Source organism: Euprymna scolopes, chromosome 4 (assembly GCF_053919585.1).
Source record: "Euprymna scolopes isolate OS-2025 chromosome 4, ASM5391958v1, whole genome shotgun sequence".
Lineage (NCBI taxonomy): Eukaryota > Metazoa > Mollusca > Cephalopoda > Sepiida > Sepiolidae > Euprymna > Euprymna scolopes.
The window spans coordinates 176,522,635-176,545,265 of record NC_136485.1 but is presented as its reverse complement, the minus strand read 5'-3'; the positions used below and the strand labels follow the sequence as shown (position 1 = coordinate 176,545,265).

Here is a 22,631-nt window from a genome sequence, read left to right as displayed (position 1 = left end):
GGCTTCTTGTTGCAACTAATTATCATATGTGGGGATAAGAGGAGGAATTTTGGACAGCTTGGAGAGAATATTGGAGTGGAGATTTGTCAGTTTTCGTGGTGGTGATGTTGAACAGGAGTTTCTTTAATTTCATTAAATGATTACAAGAGAAACAATCACTTAAAAAATAGAAGTTCAAGGGGGACAACTCGTTTTAACTTTAAGAATATAATAAGAGTTATCTATCTTAAGTTTTAAAATATAAAAACCAATAAAAAAAATTTAAAAATGAAACGCCAGGCAGGTACAGCTTGTTTTGCCTAAAGTTTTATGAGTATGAACACAGAAAATTGACTGAGTCAGATTTGGGGATGGATTCTAGTTTGCCTATAATTGTCTGTCATATAATGTAATGGTCCTGATTGGTCTGAAAATATGTAACAAAAATGAAGGGTTTTTTATAACTTAGGATTTAGAAGACATCTTTCCGTTAAAAAAATTACAAAAACTCCTTCCCAATCAGCGATTGACATGGCTAATAAGACTCCATCTGAGAGTTCATCATTTAAACTCCTTGGCTTAACATTCACAGGCAACATGAACTGGAACAAATACATTTAGGACATTACCAAAACAGCTGCAAAGAAGGTGGGATCTCTCTACCGTGCTAGAAAACTAATCACACCTGAGAGCATCTTGTATCTCTACAAAGCCACCATTCACCCATGCATCTTTTTTTTCTTCTTTTTTCTTTACATGGAGGTCATTACTTATCAAGGCCCGGTGTGTACAGTAATCAATGGGATAGTATCGTAATAATCGTTAGTATTGGAGATTTGATAAAGTGTCTTACTTAAAGGGACGGTTCATCAGGAATTTGTTTATGTTGGACTTGAAGACATCCAGGTTGTAGTCAGGTGGGTAACAGGCAAATGGAAGAGAGTTCCGCAGGTGTGCACTTCTAAGAAAGAAGCTTTATTCATGGAATCTACGTTTTGATTTAGGCATAGATAAAGAGTGGGGAAATTATAGACAGTGGTTTCAGCTAGACGGGTGTTTATGGTGAAAGATTGGTGAGGGGGACCAGAGATTGGAGCTCTGATGAGTACTTGCCACGGAAGTTACGATAAAACAAAGACAGGCTCGCAACGTCTCTTCTGTGGGAGAGAGGTTGCAGGGTAGAGAAAAGGGCATCTCCCACTAATCCACGAAGTCTATTTTGTACTCTGTCAAGGCAGGATAGGCTGTTTTTAGCAGCTCCTGCCCAGATGTGGCAACAGTACTCAATCCTAGGATGTACTTGGCTCTTATACAGATAGAGAATTGCATCAGTAGTGAGATATCTTCTGGAGCGGTAGAAGGATCCCACCATCTTCTCAGCGACCTTGGCAACAGATGATGTACATGTTCCATTTCAGATCAGGAGTAAAAGTCAAACCCAGAAGCTTGTCAAAACATGGAGCCTCCCCAAGACGGTAGGCTGGTGGATCTATCACTAGTCTCTCTCTTTCTCTCTAAGGATCCACAAAAAGTTTCCAATCTAATAGGTCCCACACTATTCGCCAAGCTCTAACCTCTGTCCCATCGCCACAATTTTGTATCATTGTGCCTGCTTTACAAGAATGTGCTCTGATAAACTCATTGTGTCCTCTCAGGGTACATATTGTTGACTAACCCAACAAGCAGAAAAATCCCACCTCCTCACTAGATGCAGAAAGCCTTTTACTTTAATAGTTTCCATGACGGTATCGACATGCAGAAGTTTAAGAGTAATGTAAACAGCTATCTCACTGCACAACTCCCCCCAGTCCCCTGTTAGACATGATCCCAATCAAAAAGAGTAAAAAAAAAAAATGTAGAATATTAACATACTCCACTTTACAAATGCAGTCAACTGCCCAACCTCAGTGGGGGGGGGGGGAGCAAAAGACGGAACATTCATTCACTTTGATCTACTATTCGCCCTAATCCTCTTATAACATAATTTTACAATTGTTTTAAATACATTCTTCAAATCAGCATACTTCCAAAACACAAACAATATCGTTATGTTTTCATTTTCCTCTCAACCCTGAAATTATCACAATTTGTATTCACTGTAGGGAAAATTGTGATCGCAAAAAACAACTTACCTCAGAAACGCACACGTATCTGTGCATTTTGTAAAGTTCAGTTACTTAATACAAAAACAAGACACACAGCTGATTTTATGCTCAACAGTTATGCAAAATTATGTGAAGTCTTGTCATTCGTATGCAAATTAGATGATGCTAGGTTACATAAAAGCAATTCAAGTGAAGAACAGCAGAGCTCATTTAAAAAAAGGCAAGTCATGCATCTGTAGCGCATGGAGATGCAACGATTGATTTGAGTTAACATGGAAAAGAAAACTGCAATTGTTTATTGTTTTTTTTTGTTTTTTTGTTTTGCTTTCTTTCCAATCATCCTGGGATAGTCTCATTACAAACTTAAAATAACGTTCCTGAATTTTTCCGATGAGGATTGGTTATTGGTATTATTTGGATTCATCAGACTACTGGTCTCATCTTGAGTGTGATTTTCACAACATTTCGATCAATGTAACCTTCTTCAGATGTATCTTGTCGAACTCAGAGATGTTTGTCGAACTCGGGAATCTGGACAGAATTTTGAACGGAACCCTTTATTTACTTCATGGGAGTGGCATGCTCTTGTTCCATCAGCCACAACTAGATAGAGGTCCTAAGTAATTCGCAATTGTATTTTTCGGTTTTGCACATTAAGAATTGAACCTTCAATCTTCAGGAGAATATCACTTTTATTGATTTTTTCAAGTACTCTAACCACTGCGCCAATTGCAGACAATTCTAGTACAAATTTTAGGAGACTTAAACTTATTTTTATTACTAGTTGTAAATAGTACTATATATATATATATATATATATATATATATATATATATATATATATATATGCTTTTACTTATTACTGTGTATATTATCTGTTATAATTAATGGTTCCCAAACTGTATAAATTCTATACTAGGTCAACTTAGTAATTGGTTATCCCCCAGCATATGTGCTGCTTCTTTAAGTTGCCTTACTCTCCACCGTTCTTCTCTGTTTACAATTTTTACTTCGTCCCCTAATGGTAGATGGTTTCCATTTTCCCTCCAGATATGGTCAGCTATACCTGATTTTTCAACCTGTATACATACTACAACTCTTTGATGTTCCTCTAACCATACTTTTAGTGGACGACACGTCTCGTCTTTGTATAGTTTTCCACATTTACATGGGATTTCATATACACAATTCTTAGTCAAGATTTTTTTCTGTAGGGGGCTTGACTCTCACTAGCTGTTTCCAGTCAAATTACTCCTGAATGATGTCCTGATGATTGAAGTTTTTCTGACATGCTCTTCATGTATGGCATACAAACTGTGGTGAGTTTTCGGATAGTGACCTTTTATGTCTGGTCCAGATTTCTTGGAGCTTATGTCATGCTCTCTGGATAGTTGTTTTGGTGAAGTGTTTCTCTTAAACTTTCTTGATATGCATTGCTGTTACTACATATTGCTTTTGCTTTCGTCCAAATTCCCAAGTTCAACAAGATACACCTGAAGAAGGTCAGAGGTTACATCGACCGAAACGTTGTGATAATCACACTAAAGATGAGAACAGTAGTCTGGTGAATCCAAATAATACGAATAATCCCAAAGTGTTAGAGAATAGCTGGGAAGAAGCAGTAAATTGTCTGTTTATCTATCTATCTGTGTATCTATCTATCTATCTAGTGATGAATGGATAATAGAGATTTGAGGTCATGTTTTGACAACATGTCAAACTCTATGAATCTGGTCAGTTGCACTAGAAGATGTGAACGGAGACTGAAACTAATGCGTCATATGTCATATCTTCCGGTTTGCACAAGCATAGGGTAATTGGATTTGAGACACCAAGAGAGACATATGGGCTAAAAATGAGTCTTCCCATGAGGAAGAAGAAGTCTCAGAATGGAGGCATAGAAGAACCCCACCCCCACCCCACCAAGCTAAAAATCATCGATCACACCCTTCTGCTATGATAAATACCTGAGAGTGAAAAAATACATAAAATCTCACATCGTCATCGGTCCTGTCTTGAAGTGTTCCTTTAAACAGATTCCAGCTACCCCAAGGACGGTTGACGAACCTCCCAGAAGAAACAATAGCAGAAACAGGTGTGTTGTCATGTATATGTTACGTGTATTATGTTCTGACACGCACGCATCAACACCTAGATGAATCACAATCCGCTAAAATAGACATTAAGGATCTGAGGACAACAGTCCGTTACACAGTACAAGATGCATAAATATGGTCCGTTATGATAGGAACACAATAGACATTTATTAGCGCCATGTACACATTCAATACACTACACTTTAACTATATGCATACATATGTTTATTTAGTATCGTATATAAACAATAACACTCTCTCACAACACAACATATCTGACAGTGTTCTTAGATAGGTTTTGTATCGGAATGTCTTTGATAAGTATCAATAATCAAAAAATCTGATGAACGAAAAAACAGGCGATTTTGACCAAAGTCAACACCTTATACAGCCTAACATCACAAACGCATTTGAGAAGTTTTAGTACCACACATGCCAGAATGTCCAGCATATAAAATAAACAGTAGGTTCTTTGATATGACAGAGACACATTCAAAATGAATGTTTCTGTTTAAAATACAAGTGAATCATGATACTTAACATTTTAATTTTTAAACTTAAATTCAAGCCATTATACATTAAAAAAAATTCATAAAATCAACAGTAGGTTTTCTATGATGCAATGTAGACTGCAAATACATATATTTACATAAATGCATATACACACACACACATATATATATATATATATATTAAATACATTAATCAATACATATATATATACACACACACATACATACACATACACCCCAACATATATATAGTCATCCACATACAGTATTATACAGTATATATATATATATATATATATATATATATATATATATATATATATATATATTAAAGGATAACATAGTTACATTAAAGAAGCATAATTTAAGATTTCTTAGAATTAAGTTTTTTTTTTTATTTTTAGTTTCAAGTTGAAATAAAAAGTGCAATCTGTCATCTTCAATAAAATTCACATTAATTACAAATTTGTGAACAGATATTTTAGAGTAGGTCATTTTAGATGAAGTAAAAAGTAAATTTAATAAAAAGTTTTTGGAATTAAATATTGATTTTCTCTTTTTATCTCTATTACAGAAAATCATATTTCTATGTTTCTATGTCTTCGCATTGATTTTTTTTTAAATTTCCCTTTGATTTAGGCTTTTCTTTCAACCAACAGCTACAATGTCATTCATTTTCGTAACAGTCTCCTATAAAATTGTCAGTTCATTCATTGTAAATGTTGCACTGATTGTAAGAATTAAGAGTGAATAGAATAATGTCAGGAAAATTCTGTCATCACTAACCAGCAGAGCATTACCACTGTCATCCAAGGAAAGGGTCAATATGTACGCAATGTTATGATGTCTAGAAGAGAAATTTGGCAAGTAAGAGTTGAGGACATGTGTTGCATGGAGAGAAATGATACGAGAATACTACAATGTATGTGTAATGCAAGTCTTAAAAACAGACTTAGATCTGATGTCCTCAAAGGGAGATTAATCTGGACAATATTGGAAGATCTGTGCAGAACAGGAGACTCTGATAGTATGGTCATGTTGAAAGAATGGATGAGAGTTTTCATGTTCGATGTCTCTGTTCAACCTCAAAAGACAATGGATATTCTCTGTAAGGGTAGCTGTACATGTCATTGTGAGGCAGGGGTTGCGCAATAACAACCACACCTCTCTTGAATCGTCACTGCTTGAGTCTAGTGGCAAGGAGAAGTGCTAGACGACTGAAAACAATGCCGAAATAAGTGGAGAACACACATACAATACCTAGAATTCCCAAATAGTACTGACCCATTTAATACTGACCAGGCTCAACATTGCTTAACTTTGGTAATCTAATGAGAACTAGTGTCTCAATGTGATTATGCCGTTTGTAACTTGCACTTCCTGTTCTCATGTTATTAGATGTAAAACAGAGTTAGTAGGCAGGGGAAGATGAAGGAAAACACGAGAGGGAATGATCTGAATAGACTTGAGAGAAAGACGTATAAAGATCGATCTGAACAGAAACAGTCTAGTTTGGAAGTCAATTTCGTCTAGCACAAATGCCAAATGGACGTTAAAGCGTTAAATGGTAATGCTATGGTTAGGATTCTAATTCCAAAAAAATGTGAATGATGAATTTAATATGCTTTTAATTAGTCAACATCATTTTGCCAAACATGTATAATTCTATGAGAATCCAACTGTTTTGAACAAACTAACATCCGGATAATAGAAAGTGAATTTTGTGTTTATTTTTTACTTCATTACTCACGCTTCCCTTATTCTCTTCTTTAGTTCTCACATTCCATGGACAATGTTTTGACAACAGAAGTACTGGCATTTTCTAGGTCAGAAATTTTCTAATTTTGATTCTCAAATGATTTTTAAATTTTTTCTTCAGTTCCTTTAGTCCAATGACTTCATGCTTTATCTAGAGCGATTTCTATGTGGAACTGAACAAAACTGTGGTTACAAAATGATGTGCACAAGAACCACCGTCATTTGAACCTGGAATCTGTCCAGCACAAAGAAAAGAGGAGAAGGGAAGAAAGATATGCAAATCGTGATACTGTCGCAATTAAAAGTCTCTATATAAAGACGTTTCTTGTGAGAGGGGCGTAATGTAATCTTAATTTTGTGACGACGACAACGACGAAGAAGAAGAGTTAAGAAATCAAGGAAAGCTTGCTTAACGTAATTGGAGTTATTTTCTGTACGTTTTTTTTTTATTTTTTATTCACCAAGTTAAAACATTAATTTCAACACTTCAAGCTACTCTGGACATTATTATGGTGAAAATACGGCTAAGCAGGGAGACGTAGTAGCATGGCTAAAAAAGTTAAGATTGGTCAGGAAACTCCAAAAGATAGAGGATGTGGCAAGCCTGTTGCCGTGGTACCTGGAAGAAGGCGCGTTAATCCTCTACTTAGAAATGAGCAGGATTGACTAACTGGATGTCAAGCAGATAGACTCAATTAAAGGAGGCATTCGCAGATAGTGTTTTCACAGCCTACAGGAAGTTACCCATGGTGAAATGGGTTGGTGAGCAGGTGGACATGTATCCCAACAATATCAGACGACTGATTGGACTGGCTGGTTTTGAGGGAGTCAAACTAGAACAACCTGCCGAACTGGATTTTGTCATAGGATTCCCTGATTCCATATACATTGAACTCCAGCAGGCACCAAAAAATGTAGACCCTAACCATGGGAGACTTAATAGTAAGAGCAAGGGTGTTGACATATACCAGGGACCAAAGCCTTCACGTGGTTGTAGCCGTGAGTCCATCAAACTGTAAATCTGCTGTTCCTGCTGGGGATAGCCCAGGCACAGGAGTAAATTGCTCCAAATGTGTCCGTAAGGGTCACATAGCAAGAGATTGCCAAAGACGTGGAACACATTGTTACCGATGCAGCAAAGTTGGACACTGGGCCCAGGACTGTACGGAAAACGAACAAGGGGATGAAATATAAGCACCAGCCTATTCCCCTATCAAGATGTAAATACACCACTCCTGAAGATTGTCGTCTACATTGATGGAATGCGGTGTTCAGCATTAATTGACACAAGATGCTCACATACAATAATAGATGCGAATCAATGTCGATCCTGGAAGACAGCAAAAGTGGACGTCCTGACTATTGGAGGCTCATCTCGCACATGCTGCAGAAGAGAAGTCACTATTTTGACAAGCAATAGTGACTATGTTAGGATCTATGCTTTGGTGGTACGTGGTAAACTACTGGGATTTGATCTGTTGTTAGGGATCGATGCAGTAAAAGCATTGGGGGGCATCACTGTTGGACCTATGGGTGCAGTCTGGATCAGTGTCAGAAATTTTTTCACGTGTGCAGCTATCTCCATCAGTGAACCGGACTTTACTGCTATGTTTGACCATCAGGATTGAGCATGGATAGCGACATAGAAATGAGCAGATAAGCGTCCACCTGGAGGACTGCATAATGGCCATACTAGACAGTAGAGGTCGATGGAAAAAGATACTGACACATTTAGGGTTTGGCGTGAACATGGCTCCCCTCATAATGAAGGCTATTGTTAGCAGAGTGCTATCAAAGGATGAAGCTGTTAACAGCACAAACGTCGGCTTACATCCATGATATCTTTGTTGATGAAGACATTGTGACCACTTCAAGAGTTTGGGAACATATGACTTGGGGATGGCACATGTGTGCTGGGACTGACAGTCTTAAGAGAGCACGGTGTCCTGTGTTGGAAATGAAGGAATGCAATCCCAGAAATTCATAACACGACGGACTGTATTTTCGTTGTGTGAAAAGCTCGTAGGACACCTCCCAGTCTGTGCATGGCTGCATGTGGAGTAACAAAGAAAACAGCCTGTTCAATCGCAAATGGCTGGAACGACAAGGTGTCAGACATCCTACTCTGGTATCTGATGTGCAAGATGGTAGACGCTGTAAAGCGGAATGATCCAGCTTGCAGGAACTGGTGCATGCACAGCCGGGAACTGACCGTATGGGTTGATGCCAGCACACTAGCAACAGGAGTGGCATTAGAAAGAGATGGAACTGTGGTGAAGGATGCTTGTTGTATTAATCTGGCTGAATTGGATGCCATGTTGAAGACATTGGTTGCGTCAATTCACAACATGGCCGATCAATTGACGCATGTACCACAACGATGGTTCAATGCCATGAAGAAGGATGTGGGACCCGAACGACTGATCAGTGTAGTGCATGTCGCTGAGCTGAATGCAGCCCAGATCATGTCCATTCACAGGAACAGTGGACATCCAGGAGTGCGATGTACCGCATATTTTGCCCGGAGAGTTTGCCCTACAACAACAAAAGCAGCAATTAGATTGGCAATACTAACGTGCGTTGAATGCCAATCTATAGATCCAGCACGAGTTGACTGAAGAAAGGAAAGCTGGAGGTGAGCAGTGATTGGCAATCGTTGGAAATGGACATTACACACTACGGTGCTTACCATTTCCTAACTATCACTGATTGTGGGCCATCGCAGTTTTCAGTGTGAAGGCAATTAGCATGGTAGGACTCAGCAACTATAATTTGCCAACTGGAAGTGGTCTTTTTTGAACGTGGCTCACCTCACAAACTACTGACAGGTAATGACACAGCTTTCTGCAGCAAAGAATTCAAGAGTTTGCAAATGAATGGGGCGTGAACTTAAGATTTCGCTGTGCATATGCCCCAGCTGGGAACGCCATAGCAGAGTGATGCCATCACACTGTGAAATGGATCGTGGCTAGAATGCACTGCTCAATACCAGAGGCAGTCTACTGGTACAACGTGACTCCAAAAGACGATGAGTCATTTTTGACCTCACCAGTCAATACCATATACCGGTACAAGGTCTGGGTGAAAGGACTCAATGTTATACCACCAGTAGCTGGCCCCAAGCATAGTCCATATTGAATTGGAGACTATGTGTGGATGGAGACACCAGAGAATCGGTGTACCACGAGGTTTGGCCAGGGTTGGGTAACCGAGATAATCAGTTCACAATCCATCTTGGTGGATGGGATGTCCTGACACATGAAGGACCTGTGCCCCCCGATACTGTGTACTCTCATCAGGAGATTCTGACAGCTCAACTTCCTCAGAGAGCATGTTGGAAAGTCTGATATCCAATGACGAAACAGACCAGATGATTATGAGGCAGGAGTAGAAGATGCACATGCTCTTAAGTTCTGAGCTCATGGTTTTGAAGCGGCTCCACAATCGTGAAGAAGCACCCGACAAAGATAACCACCGCCAGATCACAGTGGAACAGTAGCAGAACTGGACAACACTGAGGTTACAAAGTAATGTTCACAAGAACCACTGTCATTCGAACCTGGAATCTGTCCAGTACAAAGAAAAGAGAAGGGAAGAAAGATATGCAAATCGTGGTACTGACGCAATTAAAAATCTGTACATGAAGACGTTTTTTTGTGAGAGGGCGGAATGTAATCGTGATTTTGTGACGATGACGAAGACGAAGAGTTGAGAAATCAAGAGAAGATTGTTTTACGCAATTGGAGTTATTTTTTGTACGCGTTAGTACGAGCAATGGATTTTTTTTTCTTTTTTATTCACCAAATTAAAACATTAATTTCAACACTTCACCATGTAAGAAAATTTTTAATTTCGAATGCCAACATAATTTCGCCAACAATAAATATTTCCACAAGAATTCAACTTTCTTGCACACAGCAACATTTGGATAGCAATAAAAGAGATGATTATTTATATTGTTTGGATTCTTCAGACTACTGTTCTCATCTTGAGTATTATTTTCACAAACGTTTTGATCGATGTAACCGCCAACCTTCTCAAGGTGTATCTTGTCAAACTATATATACACACAGTGACAATACATAGTAATAAATAGTGATATATAATGATAATTAGTAAGATTGTACATCTAGAAAACAGAATAGGCTTCTAAAATTCATACTAGAATTGTCTGCAAGGATCCGTGGCATAGTGGATAAAATACTTGGTAAAATTCAGTTGTAAAGTTACACTCTTTGGAGGTTGAAGGTTAAATCCTCAATGTGATGATACTCAATAATACAACTGCGAATTATTTCGGACCTGTATTGGCTGACAAAACAAGAACATGCTACCTCCCCATCAATTTAAAGGTCAACCAGAATCATATCCCGTATAACTATATGGTAGAACTATTTATATTGGCACTACTTTGACAGTCTTTTATTCCTCATACTATAAAATAGAGCAGATATATTACAAAATATATACAACAGCATTACCTGATCATAAATATGCTAAAATATATTTTCATTCATGCAGATTTCGTATTTATTATTATATAGCCAATTATCTATTGATTATTATATTGTGCCCAATATATAGTAGTGATTTCAAAAATTAAAAAATAAAGTATGACTTTGGTACCATCAGCTAGAATCAAAAACAAAACATTTATCTTTCTAGCAGTATTCACCACCATCTTAGCTAGTGACACATGCATATCAAAGCTTGACAAAAAAAATTAAAAATAATATTTTAATTTATGCAGATTGCGTATTTATTATTATAGAATCAATCCTCTATTGATTATTATATATTACGATGAATAATTTGCCCAGTGAACTAATTTGCAAAAAATCAATAAAAAATTAAAAAATAATAATGATAATGTCGTTCATCAAATTTCGTCTGTGTTTGTTTACAATATCACGTCAGCTGATATTTGCGTTTGATGATGAATGCCCTGGAAAAGTCACTTCTGCTTAATGTTTACTTTTAAAATATGCAAACAAAGAAATGATTTGCGGCGATTTTAAATGGTACCTCTTCTTTTATCGTAAACTGAACTCATTAATAAGAAAAAAGTAAAATAAAACGTGAGGTATACCCGGGCTTGAACTGGGGATCATTTGATCTGTAGTTGAATGCTCTACCATTGAGTGATATCTCCAGATGGCAATAAATCTGTTTTCTTTAAGAAGAAATAATTTGTTGAAATTTTATTATCTCCCTTTGCCTGTATAACATAAAATATTCCCCTATAAAAATTCTTTTTTTATCTATAAAAGAGAAGCTATTTTTAAGATCATATATTTTCGATTTTCGATACTTATCGGATGAATTTCTGTACAAAACAAATCTAAGAACACTGCCGGACATAAATTAGCTTTGTGTGAAATTTGCAAAAGACAGGCTTAGCCGTTTCGGAACCTATGAGGAAGGAAATCACACACACAAAAATTAACTTTTATATAAAATAAAGATAAATATATTCAAAAATACTAAAACGAAAAAATGCCAACATAATTTTGCCAACCATGTATGATTATATGAGAATCCAACTTTCTTGCACAAAACAATCGGATAGCAATAAAAGAAATGGCAGCTTTCCTTTTTTTTGAAGTTAATGGCTTATGGTTGAAACTGATGTCTAAACTGTAGCAACCCACGAGACAAACTCTCACACGTTAAAAGTTTATCGGCCAAAGAAGTTGCCTTTCATTGTTGATGAAGAGTTATCACCATCTTTTGACAGGAATCTCCGATGATCAGACTTTGAACATCCGAGTGAGTTTATTTCCAATTTATCATCACAAAAAGAAAATGGCCGCCTGCCAGGAAGCGAAGAATGGATGGGCGATGGAAGGCGGCGGATGAAGAGAGAGTTTTATTTTGTGTCTTTTTGACAGAAGACATTTTAGAAACATTTGTTTTTAAATAGTCATTTTATTTTCTGAGTTAGAAGAAAAGAATTAACACCAAAATATCTTGGAGGATGAGAAGTTAGCATTGTCAATATGGATGAAGATTATGGAAATAAAGTGGACGGTAAAAGAATAGGAAGCAGAGAGAGAGGGGGGATGAGAATGAAAAGAATTAGAGTTCATGGCAAAAATGCATTGAGAATTGTGGTGACTATGGAGAAAAATAAATTCTTGAAAAGGTTACTCATTTTAATCGTACCACTCCCATCTTCATGGCTCTTTGATTTTTTGGAGTTAAAACAATTAGGATTTCTTTACTTTTAGAATGACTTTTGTATGATAAAGCACGCTCCAGACACCCATGCACAGCCATCGTTCATTACTGGTAAAAGTGCATTAAGAATGGTGGTGGCTATGTAGAAAAATAAATTCTGGAGCACATCAGGTCGCTCATTTTAATGGTATCACTCTCGTTTTTATAGCACTTGCACATTTTTAGTAGTGTTGGGACGATTAATCAGAATCGGAAATCAAAAAAATTAGAACTTCTGAGGGATCGGAATCAGTATCAGAAAAATTTATGCCTATCATCTGATGCCAAAAACGATTCTTTTAAATATTTTTTTGTTAGTTTTTGTTTAAAAACTTCACTTTTCATGATTTGTATTAAATATTTTTACGGTGAGCGTGCCCCACCCCACCAAAAAAATAAATAAATAAAAACTATATTTAGAAATTTAAAAAGTATCAGAATCTGGAATTTAGAATCAGAATCTGTAATTGTATTGGAATCAGGAAAAATATTGGCATCATCTTATCACTAATTTTTAGTTAAAAATAGAAAAAATAGAAGGCTTTACTTTCGGAACGACCCTTGTAGTTTAGTTTGGAAGTCAATTTCGTCCAGCACATACCCGCATATCAAACGGACGTTAAACCATTAAATGATAATGCTATGGTTAGGATTCCAAAGAATCCTAAAGATTAATTCAAAATGCTTTTAGTATTTTGGAAAATTATATTTTCAAAATCACTTGTTCAGAATGCTTTTTTTTTTTTTGTAATGAGTCACAACTAAAATACACTTAAGGATAAGGCTTAACAGGTGATTAGTATGATAAGATTGGTATTCTTCATACGCACTCAAAACAATAGTTTGTACATATTTTTATTTAAATTATTTTTACATAAATCAGATTTTACTTATTTTTATCAAACTCGATTAAATGTCCTCATCTAAAAACAAAAAAATCATATTTACTCATTTAAAGTGTCTTGCTACTAAATTGATTTTAATTCTATGCCTCCCACAACTCGCCTCTAATACTGGCCCCTGATTAAAATATTTGCCAATTTTACAAGAAAAAGAGAGAAAAGAGAAAGACAAAGAAATAATCAATAATAAAGTAAAAATTTTAAAAAGAAAAAACAAAAGATGAGAAATAAAATTTTAAAAAAATAAATTTTGGTTCTGAATTTTGGAGGTGAGGATTTATTTATCATTTTAATCACATTTTTCAAATAATATTGAGTGTTATTTGCATAAAGTTTTGGTTGATGTAACCTTCGATCTTCTTTAGGTATATCTTGCTGAACACGAGAATCTGCACAGAACTTCAAACAGAATGCTTTATTTTATTCACAGGAGTAACATGCTCTCATTCGGTCATCCATGACAAGGTGGGATTTCTCAGTAATTTGCAACTGTATTTTTGATTTGCATACGCTGAGGATTGAACCTTTATGAAGAGTATGTACATCGAGGGGGGCACAAGTGTTACAAGTTGGTCAAAACGAATTTATTAAAGAACTTGTAAAAAAACACATTAAAGTATTTGTAACATCGCAGCAACGGGACAGAGGTTGGAGGTTAGTTGACAGTACTGGACCTATTAGATTCCATCCATCCATCCATACTGGAGGGGCATAGGCCATCTACAACTTTTTGTAGATGTTTTTGTAGTGAGGAGTTCTTTTTACAGGGTGAGGGTGCTGGCCCCCATGCCCAACCTTCCCAGAAGGTACATACAGCGCCTAGCCTTCCCAAATGGTCACCCATCTGGTACTGGCCAGGCTCAACATTGCTTAACTTTGGTGATCTGGCGAGAACCGGTGTGTCAATGTGATTGTGCCATACACCTATTAGATCGGAGACTCTTTTTTGAATGCTGTCTAATAGTGAGGGACTAGTGACAGACGAAAATGTAACAACAATACTTCATTGCTAATTGTGGCTGTGTAGAGATTTAGGATACTTTCAGGTGTGAGTAAGCCCACCTTCTTTGCAGCAGCCTTGGCAATGTCTTCAATGTATTTGTTCCAATTCATGCTGCCTGTGAAAGTTAGGCCAAGGAGTTTAAATGATGAGTTCTCAGGTAGTGTGTTATTAGCTATGGCATTTGGTGCTTGAGAAAGTTTCTTGTAATTGTTAAAGGAAAGAAGTTTAGTCTTAGCAGCATTAAATGTTATCCATTTAATCACCATTCTAGCACAGATTGCAGGCCATTTTCTAAAGTCATTATAGATTTCTATAAGGGCCCCTGTCTGTTAAGATGTTGGAGCTTGGTTGATAGTATTGACCCTATTAGATTAGAGATTCTTTTTTGACCATGTCTAATAGGAAGAAACTAGTAGTAGATGCGCCAATACTCCATGCATGGATGATTGCACACAAGGTCAAAATGTGATATAGTCAGTTTTCAAATACCTCATGAGCCTCCGTGAAGTATTGCTGCAACTTGTCAACTAATCAGAGAGGATTGTCAAGCACATATGAATGGGGAACATTGAATAAATGAGGTGAATTTTTGGTAAAAGAATTTCTAATACAGATTTTAGCATTTTTTATTTTTTACTTCTTTTTCACGTGGATTTAATTTCTTTTGCAGATTAAAAAATAAACTTTGAGAGTTTTAGCGATTAACAAAGATGGCCAACCAAGAACCATATTCCAGAATTGTACAGTGGTCAGTGATCACGTGTTCGGTTGCTGAAGGTTGCAAACCAATTAAAATTCATAAGAGAATATCAACTATGTATGGTGCCACATGTTTTAGGAAAAAATTAGTCTACAAGTCGGCTAAATTGTTTAAAGAAGGTCGGAGCAGTGTTGAGGATGAAGACAGGCCTAGGAGGCCTAAAGAAGTGAGGTCTCTGAAGGTGATCAAATCAGCCGATAACCTCATTCAATCTGACAGAAAAAGAACAGCGGATGATATTACAAAGATTTTGAGGTTATCCGTTGGGCAGTACATAAAATTGTTCATGATGACCTTGACTATTCGAAGGTCAGCTGCAGGTGGGTGATAAAGATGCTTACTGCAGAGCACAAACGGAGGAGGGTTGAGTTGTTCCAGCACTTATGCTTCTGCTATTAGAAGGATGGTGATGAGTTTCGGAAGAAGGTGGTAACATGTGACAAAACATGGCACGATCAGCTTGAGTCCAAATGGCAGTCCATGGAGTGGAAGCACGTTCAAATCCCAACAGTCCACATTTTTTTAGATATGCAAGGCCCAATCACCATTTTATTCCTTGCGGCAAGAAGCACTTTGAAAGGTGCTAAGGCAGGTCAAGAAAGATAAAGAACATGCATGCAGAGGTCATCAGTCAGAAGGAGTCATCCTGCATCACAACAACGCAAAGCCTCACACAGCAAGTCAAACAGTGCAGACCATCAACGAGCTGGACTGGGAATTTCTCCTTCATCTCCTTTACAGCTTAGACCTTGCCCCTTCAGAATTGATCCTTTGAAAGCGTTTACGAGAAACACAAAGTTTGAAAGTGACGAGAGCGACTGGGTGAGAGAATACGGAAGCTGGTGCACGAATAGGAAAAGTGTGTGGCATTGCTGTGTGACTACGTTGAAAAGTTTTTTTTAAGTGTGTGGTATTGCTGGGTGACTATGTTGAAAAATAGTTTTTTAAGTGTGTGGTATTGCTGGGTGACTACGTTGAAAAATATTTTTTAAGTGTGTGGCATTGCTGGGTGACTATGTTGAAATTTTTTTTTAAAGTGTGTGGCATTACAGGGAGACTACGTTGAAAAATTTTTTTTAAGTGTGTGGCATTACTGGGAGACTACGTTAAATAGTTTTTTTAAATAAGCTTTCATCTATAGTAGAAGTCCTTATAATGAAAAATTCCCTGTAATTATTGAATGATCATCATACAGTAATGCTTGTAGCAAGTTAAATATAGGAAAACATCACCGAATGAAACTCCTCTGTGATGGCCATATTCACACAAAGCAAGAAAAAGTAAATGCTTCATATTTCTAGAAAGACTGTCAGCTTCCTTAAACCCAGATCTCTAGCATGTTCAAAAGATGGTTCATTTGGTTATTTTGTTTTATGGCATATCAAGCCTTTTTTAGGTTATTTAATGCCCGATTCAGTCATTTTCATAAAAGTTTTATGCTTCAAGTTCTTTATATATTCAAATATTTATTCATGATGTTTGGTTTGGTTGTTTTGTAGAGAAAAATTGTTGCTTTTATCATTGACATGCAGAACTTGGTACCACAAAAGTAAAAGTAAAAACAATATCAATGTTTGGTGCATTTTAGATCAGAAAGCCGGTATCTTCAAATAGTACCAGGTGTCCTTGTGAGGAGAGAAGTATATAAGTACAATATATCAATAGTACTTTTTATTTTCCTGCAAATTCACTTATTATGGTCTTATATAATGATATAGATGCCATAATTCATAATATTTCTTTGTTTAATGGATGTAATTGAAGACGACAAATTTAAAATTTGGAAATTCAAAGATAATCGTTTGAATAAAAATTTAAATTATGCCTTTTAAAGTGTCTGTGCAAATTACTGTGATAATTAGCTCATCCTTTACAAGTTAGGTAAATATATATTTATAAATATGTTCCGAAATGGTGTGTGCGTCCTGTTTATTATTTTATTTACTATTATTATTGAGCGTTCCTGTTGCTATTCTCTTTTACGTTTCTTGTTACTATTGTTTTACGATTGCTTTTACGGGTCTGTGTTCTTATCAACGTTCTTACTTATATGGGTGTGTGTATGCTTTTAGTTCTTGCCTTGAAAGGTCTTGATGTGTATGCGCAAATAATGTCATGCGTACATATCTGCTTGCCTTGTCCAGCAGATGATATCTTCTGGTCGCTGGTCTCCATCTCATGGGGAGTGGTCACTGCTGCAGACAGATGCATTGATAACACAAGATGGATTTGAAGCTTCAATTCTTTTATTAAAGGCAAGCCTGCCTATCATCTCGAAACCTGGTTGTCGCGGAGGGACCCTAGTCTCACCGTCTGCATTCTCTGTAGCCCAAAACCAACTCTCAGCCCATGTGGACGTCAACCGGAAGACTACGATCACAATTTCCATTACCCCTAATTTCTGGTGCACGTCACCCCCTAATTTCCGGTGCATCTAACCTAGATCATTAAAGGTGACTGACTTTGATGGATGCCAAATCTAACCTTCTCTGACCCTGCTAAATCGACAATGGGAAACCCAAAATGCTTATATAACTTCTATTTCTAAAAACTACCTATATAGCATTTAAGCTGAGATTCCCAATACTACAAATATATACATGTCTAGCCGCACTGATGAGTTGTGAAACAGCGAAACAGTACTGTATGTGGATGGCTATATGAATATATATATATATCCAGGGTGTCCCAAAAAAAGCTACACTAGTCAATTATAGGAACAACAGAAGCAGCGAAATTAGATTTCAAAGCATCTAGAGTTACCAGAGTCATCATGAATTGTTACACCACCAAGCAGCAGATATTTATCGTAGAGTGGGACTGTCGGTTGGAGTCAAATTTAAAACTCATCAGCTTCTTTTAGGACACCCTGTGTATATATATACCTTCCCATAAGTGTTCATCTCCTTATGAACATTTATTCATCTTCTGTTTTTCTGAAAATATAATTTCAGTACACACATCTAATGTTTTTCGCTACATTATTGTTATGGGGTTGTAGAAGATAGAGACTGAGGTGCGAAATGAATGAACATAAGTTACGAAGTATGGCGTAGTTTGCTTGAAGCATTGTTAGAGAATAAAAGTTATTTTTAGAAGGCTAAAACAATGCAGGAATGTATAGTCGTTGTGTGAAGATAAATAAATAAATATATGAATAATAAATAATTCAATTTTTTTTTCTTTTTTATTTATCATATATATTTTTTCTAATATATATTATTCATTTATCTACCTGAATTTTAACTGTGGGTGGTACTTAATTCCAAAGGTCCTTTCGGACCTCATCGTCAGTGGAGAAATGAATCCTCTCTCTAGGATGTAAATTTCAAAAATAAGTTACACTCTTCTGGCGGTTCAAGATTCAATTGTCAGAGCAGATGGCATTCAAAATACAATTGTAAATTACTTAGGACTTCTACTCAGTTATGGCTGATGGAACGAGAGCACCCTACTGCTGTGGATTAAATAAAGAGTTTAATTCAAAATTGTGTACAGATTCTCGAGTTAAACAAGATACACCAGAAGAAGGTCAGAGGTTACATCGACCGAAACATTGTACGACAAACACATTAGATGAGAATAGTCGTCTGAAGAATCGAAATAATATGCAAAGGAACCATTTATTATGATATGGCCATGTGTACAAACAACTGCTTCCTTCCTTTCTTCCTGTGTATCTTCCATGAACAGAGTTTCTTTCCTAGAATTTTCCTCCTATGGAACACGACATTATGAGAATGCTTCCCTATACATGAATCATGGTCGCTTCAAATCCAATGCTAACAAATATCTGTCGAGTCATCCTAGAATTAATCCTTGTTCTCAATCCTTTCATAGTACTGTTCCATCATTCAATTGATAATAAAACTAACCCTTATCCTCGAGTGGCCTTTGGCCTTGGCGAGTGGTGAATGATTAGTAAAAAAAAAAAAATGGAGACTATGTGAAAAAGCTGAACGTACAGACGAAACAGATGTAATTGGATACCTTACATCAAGAATGCAATATGGATGGACGTCATCCCAACTTTGGCCATGTATAGTGGAAGGATAAATAATGCAGAAAATAATGGTCAGCAAAGAAAATGTAAATCAAATTGAATGAGATATGAAATGCTAACAGATGATGCTACTAAGACTAAACTTCTTTCCTTTTAACAATCACAAGAAATCTTCTCAACCACCGACTGCCCTGACTAATATGGCACAATCACGTTGTCAAACCGGTTCTTGCCAGATCACTGAAGTTAAGCAACTTGACGTTGTCCAGTACCAGATGGGGGACCATTTAGCAAAGAGAGGTGCTGTATGTACAGCAAGATAAAATACCAGGTTGGGAAACTGGCGTGGTTTATCCTTCTCTCCAGGGTAGGTGAGCCTCTCATAAGCCATGGTAAGCAACTCATCCAGTGATGGTATCACGATAAAAAATATCCTTGATAGCCTTCGCAAAGCTACGGACAAAATTTGAATTACAAACTCGTGTAATGAGTTCAATCTTGGCAGCAGCTGCATATTACATTTTACAACTAATGACACTACCTGAGGGCTCATCGTTTAAACTCCCTCATTTAACATTCTTAGACAACATGAATTGGAACAAATACATTGAGGATATTGCCAAAGCTGCTGCAAAGAAGGTGGACTTCTTTTATCGTGCTTGAAAATTACTCACATCTGAGAGTGTCTTATATCTCTACAAAGTCACCATTTGTTCATGCATAAAATATTGGTGACACATTTCGACTGGTGCATTTACCACCAGCCTATCTCTTTCAGATCGGATCCGTACGAAAAAGTCAAATCTAATAGGTCCCACACTAACCCTTGTCCCATCACTGCAATGTTGCATCCCTGTGCCTGTTTTACAAGTATTTTAATAAAATGTGCTTTGATGAACTCGTAGCCTCCTCGAGGTACATACTCCCGACTAACCTAACAAGCAGCAAAATCCCACCCCTTCACTGTTAAGGTCTCAAGATGCCAGAAAGCCTTCTACTCTAATAATTTCTTCCCTCTAACTGCTAGACTTTGGAATTTTATTTCCTGTTTCGTTGACAGTACTAACATGCAGAAGTTTAAATGTAATGTGAACAAACATCGCACTGCTCAATTCCCCAGTCCCCTATTCGACATGATCCCAAATAATAACCCCTTATGTTGCAAGTGACAATTGGTCTTGTTTGAGGTGAAAAAGAGTCAAATAAAATTTAAAATTCAAATGTTCTACCATCCTAAAAAAGAGTAAATAAAATAATTCAGTGGGGACTATCTCCTGCAGCACATGTAAACGAAAAATAAAAGAATTGAATCAAATGAAACATGAAAAAGGAAAACAGACAAACGTTCAAGAATGTTTGATTTACCTGAAGTTCAAATTCATCACAAACTGGACCAGACTTTGTTTGACGCGTTGAATCAGAGTTGCAATGACATTGATGACCTTTGTTTGGTGTGGAACTTAGAAATGGAAACCTACAAAAGACAGAAAGTGTAAAGCAATGCAAGAGAGAAAGAGAAAAAAAAAATCAATATTTTTTTTTTTTTTTACATTTTATACATTTTCAATATCAGGCATTAACGTAATCGGAAAAAGTAAATCGTAAGCTAAACGTTTTGGTTTTGATTCTCGGTAGTGGATTTTTTTTTTTTTTACTTTTTAAATCATTGGGTTTAATATAATAATGATAAATACGAAACCTGTATTAATCAAAATATCATATTTAAGCATATTTTATGACCGGGCCATGTTGAGCGGCATGTTAGTATATATATGTTTACACACACACAGATAGAGAGATAAAACAAAAAAAAATGATTATGAAAATAAAAATTAAATAAATTAATATATTTATTAATCCATCAAAAATTGAAACGAATTATAATAAAGAAAAAATCCTTAGCTCATGAATTTTCAAAGATATGGTCTTAAAGGAATTTTCAATATGATCAAAGATTAAAAAAAACAAAAAAACTCAATCAATCAAATAATGAAAGGTCCAAAAAAGAATCCAGGTGTGAATGGATTATAATGCAATCTAAAACAAATTCAATTAAATTTGAAAAAATACAAAAAAAGAAGAATCAATGAAGTCCACAAGAATCAATGGGGTCCACAATGAAGAAAATGCAAAGTCCAAAATATCAATTAGATTCAATGAAATTGTACTCCATAAGGTCCAAAATGAATTATTTGCAATCTGAGGTGTGATTGGATTAGAGAAAAATTGAAAAATTCAAAATATTTGTTAAAAATAAATTTAAGATCCAAAAAAGACGATTTTTTTGCTTTGGTTTTCCAATGTTTACCTAATATTATAATATTATAATATTATAACTATCTGTCAAATGTTTGCATAGTTCTTAGTGAACTTCCCAACTCAGTCTGCATTCATTTATGATAAGAGACACTATCATTTCTCTCTGTATATGTTTTCTTTTGCAAGATCTTGTTTATTTCGGCTTCGATGAATTGTTTTGTGCATCTGTCATGAGTGATTCTGTTTCTCTTTTAAGGTGTTCTTTCCCTAGCCATGTCCATATTTTATCATTGAAATTTTCTTTGGTTTGTCATATAAATAGTCCAAAAATCTGCTTCCCACATACGTAAAGCTGAACCAAACGGAACTAATTTTTTTTTCTAAACGAACATGCATTCATATCTATATAACTGGCTGTTTAATAATGTAACTGGATGTTTAATAATATAACTGGCTGTTTAAGCCATAAATACCGACTGGTGGAGTTGCCTCTAAAATACTCCAAAAACCTCGCATTTAAGGATACAGCGACTCCAACAACGAACACTCGTTCAGTCAGATGACTAACTAGATTATTATTTGAATATTGTAACGAAGACCATTCAGCTAATTCAAATAAATATATCCTTTTCATGGGACATGTTAGTGGTTATGTGCAGTGTTCCAAAACCTTAAGTATTGTTGTCCTTCAATATTCTCACATGCAAAGTGAGGGTTTGTCAATCTCTTCATATTTGGGTCACAAACTTTTTTGTATTTCAACAGTAAAAATCATCAAGGCACTGAACAATATAAAATCGCGTTTGATCCTACAAGAGGATTTTGAAAATGAGTTTCAAGAAAGAAAATAAAAGAAAACAAAATTATCAACGATTGTTTTGAACAAGTCACTTCATTTTATGGGAAGGATTTTAGAGAATTTTATTATAATTTTCTGTTTTTTTTTTTTGTTTTTTTTTTAGGGGAGGGGCGTGTTTGATGCCATTAACGTGTTGAGAATGTATAGAATAGAATATTTTGTTACAAGTTCAATCG

General features: G+C 36.1%; 1 protein-coding gene across 1 annotated transcript in view; it reads right to left on the bottom strand.

Annotated features, from left to right (window-relative positions):
* The window catches only part of LOC145272754 (uncharacterized), a 205,116-nt gene that overhangs the window by 29,829 nt on the left and 152,656 nt on the right, over positions 1-22,631 (bottom strand). The window contains exon 4 of the mRNA XM_080127046.1: positions 20,703-20,811. Coding sequence (XP_079983172.1) covers positions 20,703-20,811 — 109 coding nt within the window. The remainder of the gene's footprint in view (positions 1-20,702; positions 20,812-22,631) is intronic.